The 6,111-nt window shown below is 39.6% G+C and overlaps 1 protein-coding gene across 1 annotated transcript; it reads right to left on the bottom strand.

The window, feature by feature from the left end:
* Positions 1 to 2,812: 2,812 nt before the first annotated feature.
* edf1 (endothelial differentiation-related factor 1) lies at positions 2,813 to 6,111 on the bottom strand. Its single transcript, XM_030743150.1, has 5 exons — positions 5,858 to 6,111; positions 4,714 to 4,765; positions 4,415 to 4,575; positions 3,295 to 3,388; positions 2,813 to 3,197 (listed from the first exon to the last, which is right to left on the bottom strand). Exons 1-5 carry the CDS (start codon positions 5,933 to 5,935, stop codon positions 3,136 to 3,138), a joined length of 447 nt encoding a protein of 148 aa, XP_030599010.1. The 5' UTR covers positions 5,936 to 6,111; the 3' UTR covers positions 2,813 to 3,135.

Genomic DNA, 6,111 nt, shown 5'->3' with positions numbered 1-6,111 from the left:
TATTTATGAAAATACTTTTTATGGTACATAAACTTAATCTTTTTTTTTGCAGTGACTAAAGGATCATAAGTAAATTAAAACTAAAATTTTAAAAAAAGATAAAGTAAAACAATTATGGGATAAAAGGAGCCAAAAACTCCAGTCAGACAAAAGAGAAAACATTTGCTGCTCTGGAAGACAGAGTGCGCTGCACCAATCAACACAACAGGTTGGTCGTGTGGTGGAATCTCAATTTCAGTTTGAAGCCTCAGGCCAAAACAGACCCCAGACTTTCCCCCCCTTCAACCCAATACCTCCCACCTGCTCTCCCTGACACCCCCCCAACCCAACCATGTAGCTTTCTGCTTCACATCACTCCTTCAAAACCACTGGCTGCTGCCTTGTCATAGGTGGAACTATGTTGCTATGGTGTTTTGACCAATGGAATGGCATTTCCAGGAACGCAGTCAGTCTCTGTCTTCCTCTGCCTTTCACTAGCTCACTAGTGCACACACACACACACACACACACACACCCGCACGCACACTGTGAAGCAGCCTGTTGAGCAAGAATCTAAATAACCCCTTGGTAACAACAGCAAGGCCCCCTTCTTTGTTTGTCCTGTGAACACCGGTCAAGAGGTTGAATTCTTTAAGAAAAAAAGGCATGCTGCCTTTAGCAGAAGACATTAGAAAGCAAACATAAATAAAGTGACCCTGCTCAGCTAAAATATGACTTAGGTAAAAAGTAACTGTTGTTATCTTGTGGTGATCTGGACTAGATGTTTAAACTGGAATCTGGTTATGCTGACTTTGAAAATTATTACACGACTGTCTTTCTGGTCTTTATCTTCTGTCTAGCATTTATCCACCTAGACGATACTTTGAATGGTGGGGAAAAAAGTACTCTCGAATACTCTCAAAACACCTAATATGAAAGCAAGAAATATATTTGAGTACAGCATGCTTTATGTGTATCATAGCATAACAACATGTAGGTATGTGCACTGATGTGGTTGTGCAAGGTGCAGAACACTGGTTTAACATATGGAGCAGATATTGACCATCATCCTACTGAATGGATGACTATTTAATGCGCATTGGTGGCAGCTTACCTGGCCTTTAGAAAGAAATGTTTCCAGGCAAAAATCCATTCATAATGTTATATCCCAGAGCGCTTACAGTATTAGAATATGTTCTCTTAACACTGAGGAGGATTTCCAAATACAGGTCAGTGGAAATGTGGGGCAGCTAACATTGCCTGCTAGTTAATTCCATTTCTCTATAGCCAAGAACCAGCCTCAAGTCTGTAGGCCCATAGGGCTTTTTCACAGGACACATCTGACATACCATAGTAGGAAAAATATAAAAGGTATAAATAATATCAACATGTATGGTTTACAGGGACTTTAAATGAACAGAAACATTATCATTTGTGAAACACCTATTCTCTTCCCATTAAGTATCTAACAGTAACGTTACTGATGGCATTGGTCTCTAATTAGCTACAAAGATATCAGGAACACTTCATGTCACCCAGCGTCTCCTTTGGGCCATCTATCCCAGATAAGTCATGTACACAGCTGCAGCTTCCTTCAGGTGTTTCCTGCTGAGCAGTTGAAGGACTTGCAGCCTGCCGTTTCCAGCACAACACTGATTTAAGCTGGAGCTAAATAGGAAGCTGGAGTAACGTTTGTCCTTGCCCACTTTAAGTTCTCACACTGACTAACTCTTCATCCACCCTCAGTCCTTCCCCTTCTACAAGTCCTTGAATGCAATTTGTCCCACTTGCACTTCCCCTTCCATGATGCCTTTGCTGTTCTGCAACAAAAAGTCCATGAATCATTAATATATAAAAAAAAAAAGCATAAGGCAGCCTTTACGGCTTCAAAAAAATTCCCTTAAATTAACAACCAATAATGGAAAACGGGTTATTACAAAGAAATGCAAATCACAATTTCACCAGGACTACTCTTTATAAACTAGACAGATGTGTCTCAATTAACTTCTATCCATCCATTTTATTCCACTAATCCTTTTTAGGGTTGTCCGTTCATTCTTTACACATTTGAACTGTTTCTAGTGTGTCTTCCTTTTAGACTCGTAGGTCCAAATATCAGTTCCCAGTCGAGATAGATTTATTGAAGTATTCTGACATCTAGTGGCTGTATATTGGTATTACATTCACATTCTATGATATATTGTTTCTTTTTCAACATAATCCTTTTAGATGATAATAAAGGGAAGGAAGCTAATGAGTTTTTAAAATTCAAACACTACTTCTAGAACATACATCAGCTCCTGGAGCATGGAGTTCCTCATGGCAGACATGTTACGACAAAAAAAATACGGCACGTTAATGGAAAGCTTTGACAGAATTCCCCAAGATACCAAACTTTTAAAGCATTTTGAAAAATTAGATTTAACTGGTGATTCTTTACGTGACGTTTTCATGTCTTTGTACCACTGAAATTACAGCACGCTTCTACATAACTTCCCCTGGCATTTCAAAGGTAGTTGCCAATATTTACTTCTAGAAAGACTTTGCTACCAGATTAAGCATTAGCATGGTTTTTAAAAGGGAAACACAAAGTCACTGGTTACTTTATAACCAGTACAGTAGCTTTAAATGCACATCAAGAAAAAGTCATGAACTGCCAAACTTTATTTATTGATCAAAACAAAGCACAGCATTAAAACATTTCAACACTGTAATGACATCCACCTACTGTCTGAAAAGATGCAATCAAGCACTTTTGGTTTAACATCATGCTCAGAATTAACGTTACTCAAACTAGTCTGAAGATGAAGAATTCATCTTTCAAAAAATCTGACTTTTATCATGTCAAAGCCTAAGCAGACGTAGGTGAAAAGAATTTCACTTTTTTTTTTTTTGTGATGCTTTAAAACGCATTCAATCATTCATTTATTTGTGTGTTGGAGAGAGTGTTTCAGATGACTTATTATGCAGCCTGCATTGCAGTGGAACACCAGGTCCTGAGAAAGGACACAGGTGGGATCAGCCCAGAGGGAGGATGGGATGGGCAGGGAATAAAAAGGGAGAGTTTTTCAGGGTTCTCACAGGTGGGAATGGGGTTCAGGTTTCAGTTACAGATGGCAGAAGGGGTCGGGGAGGGCTGATTTCGAGGCTTTGTGTTCATTTCGTTTTGGATTTTGGCTCTAGGGGTTGGCCAATATCTTTCCCACGCAGCTTCAGACCTGTTCACGGTAGAAGATAAACATGTGGTTCACAGAGTCGAGATAATAATAATAATAATAATAATAATTTTTGTTTTGGAAAAAATAACACTCTTACCAATTGCTCTCTCTATTTTCCCCATGACCTGGTTGTTGGGGATTGCTCTCCCGCACTCATAGTCAGCAATGACTTGAGGCTTCTCATTAATTTTCTGAGGAAAAAGTGTGCAATACATAATTTATAACTTCTGTAAATCACAAGGCCAAAAAAGCCAGAAAAAGTACTCCTGTAGCTGAAAAAGAGATTTACTGAAAAGCTATATTGTTCATTGTTGGTTGCACACTTCAAGTCACTCCAAGGCTACACTAAACACTGACAGTAAGGTTTGTAATGGAAACTGTTTTGGTAGCAAATGCTAAAAAAATAAACCAACAGCCAAAGTACCGTCATGGCCAAAAGTTATAACAGTCTAACAAATTTGTACACTTTGCTGTTTCATTTTTTATTTTTACAAGTTTCTATGATACAGTGAGGAACAATCACCATAGATTCTCTACTGGATTAAGACCTAGGGAGTTTCCTGGCCATAGATTCAAAATGTTAATATCTCTGAGCCACTTAGCTATCATTTTTGTCTTGCGACACAGTAGATCACCAAATTGTTCTGGGATTGCTGGAAGAAGTTGATGATATTCTCAGTATGGTCATTCCATAAAACGCAGGCAGATGAGCAGAAGCCTGGAAACTGTGCTCGACTATAAGGCAGGAATGGATCGCCATCAGTCAGGATTTGGCCTTGAAGCCGATATCCCAGCATGCCACGGAGAATTGCAGCAGTTATGAAGAAGAAGGGTCAACACTGTAAATACTGACTCTTTGCATAAATTTGATTTATTTGCCAATAAAACTCTTTGAAACTTGTGAAATGCTCATGACTGTCCTTCACTATATCCTAAAAGCATGCAATAACTAATCTAAATAAAATCTGACGTGGCCAAGTGTATTAAACACAAAATCCGTGCCACTAAGTAAAACTTTTGCTCATCACTGTAATCATGTTAAAACTTTGGATCACTTCAATTTCACACTATGTGTCACTTACTTGGTTTGCTTTCTCCAATCAATTTTCCACTTTTACATTTATTTTTAATATGTCCAAGTCACTCTCTCACAGGGCACATTTTCCAGCAGTCTCTGAGCCTGTATGCTGGAAAGCATAATATGTTTGTTTACTCACAGTGGCCAGATCTTTCTGGGTCAGGCCTTTTTCCTGTCTGCCTTGTTGAATGACCTTGCCCACCTCCAGGGGAACCCTATCATGGTGTAGCTCCTCTGTCTCCCTGTCCAGTTTGGCTGTATTTTTTGTCACAAGGTGCTGTTTGTTCTGCCCTGCAGCCCCTGCATGAAATGGCGTGGATAAAAGTAAACCATCACTGGGCAATGAGCAGGGTGGCGAGCAAATACTGGAGTAAACACAACACAGGTAAGTATGCTGACTTCGTTCTTATAGTATCAAACTAACAATCAAGAATTTACATTTCTTGGTTGTTTGAACTTCCTCCCCGCGTCTCTGAGCAGCCGTGATCGCCTGGAAAAAAAAAGATGAGACACATACAGGTCACAATATTTCAGAACATATTCCAGCTCACTGACTCATTGGCACCCGGTTGCACTGTGGCCAGACTCTCTACACTCTGGTTACAACATGTCATTTGGTTAATAAGTAACAAATCTGTTTATCCAAGAAAACTGACTGTGTAAAAAAAACCTAAGCACACAAACTGAGCCTGAGCACAAACAATCTTTCAGCTTTCACATACACAGAGACCTAACATTAAAGTCCAGTCTTTTACGACACCCCACACCACAACCAACCCACACAAGTCTATAATCTGAAATCTTGAACCGTCCTTTCAATATACTTTAAAAACGTTAGTCACAATGGCCTCACGGAGGAGACGTGTTATGGTCAATGGTTCAACTTAAGAAATTAAAGATTTTTGCACTCATTTACACAAATTTTCCGGTCATTTTAATGATTCCTAACATCTACCTGGACGACATTAAAAATAAAAGTACTGCTTTATATAAGTTACAGTTTAAACTAACCTTGTTTGTAGCATTTAAAGATGTTAGCCAAACGTCTACACACAAGCATGCCTATCAATTGGCATAAATGAGCACAAAATTGTTTGTTTAGAAAAGCCTTTGTTTTAACCATCAAACACTGATATTAGAGAAGCTACCCCGGACTCAGTGGAACCGTTCTCTGTCCCAGGTTTGGTTTGTTGAGGAGTCCATGTGTTACAAGAACCAGTGGCAAATCGAAAACATGCTTTAAGTTTGTACCGGAAGGCTGGTTAGTTAGCTAGCGTTGCAGTAGTTTGTTTGGGTAAAAACACTCACAGAGACGGCTCAAGTCTCTCTAAAACGGCCCTTTGGCAGTTCGTTTTGCTAGCTAACGTTATGGGAAACGTTACGTACATATCTCTCATTATTGAACTAAACCAGAACGATGGGCGACGGCTCCTAGCAGTTCAACAAGCAACCGCGTACAGAAATAGCTTTTACTTATAGACTTCACATGATTGTTTCACTCGGTAAAGCAGATATCCGAAAAGGAAAAATGTGTGCCAGTACAAGCACGAAAACACAAACGAAGTGAGCCATTCGCACTAACCTGCTTGGATTTGGCCTGAGCAGCAGTCGGCCCCTTCTTCCTCAAGACAGTTACCGTGTCCCAGTCGCTTTCTGCCATGTTTCTCCGGGGTTTACACAATACCCGTAACGTTGAATAAAGATATAAAAATAAGTTTAGCTGAGTATATTGACAGTTTTTCTTCGGGGAAAGGTGTTTCTACTTTATCAAACCAAGCGCTCCTTCCAGAATTATCAACCACGCGTTCTGCCAAAGCTTTATTTACAACAGTTCGG

This window comes from Archocentrus centrarchus, chromosome 12, assembly GCF_007364275.1.
Source record: "Archocentrus centrarchus isolate MPI-CPG fArcCen1 chromosome 12, fArcCen1, whole genome shotgun sequence".
NCBI classification, from domain to species: Eukaryota; Metazoa; Chordata; class Actinopteri; order Cichliformes; family Cichlidae; genus Archocentrus; species Archocentrus centrarchus.
Note: the sequence above shows the minus strand (reverse complement) of the source record. Positions and strands in the feature narration are given on the sequence as shown.

Bases quoted from the DNA above. Each gene is read 5' to 3' on its own strand.
- edf1 (XM_030743150.1), bottom strand. From the start codon at position 5,935: ATGGCAGAAAGCGACTGGGACACGGTAACTGTCTTGAGGAAGAAGGGG. The intron at 4,766-5,857 runs GTTAGTGCGAAT...TTTTTTTTCCAG, and splicing joins CTCAGGCCAAATCCAAGCAG to GCGATCACGGCTGCTCAGAG. The intron at 4,576-4,713 runs GTAAATTCTTGA...CATTTCATGCAG, and splicing joins AGTTCAAACAACCAAGAAAT to GGGCTGCAGGGCAGAACAAA.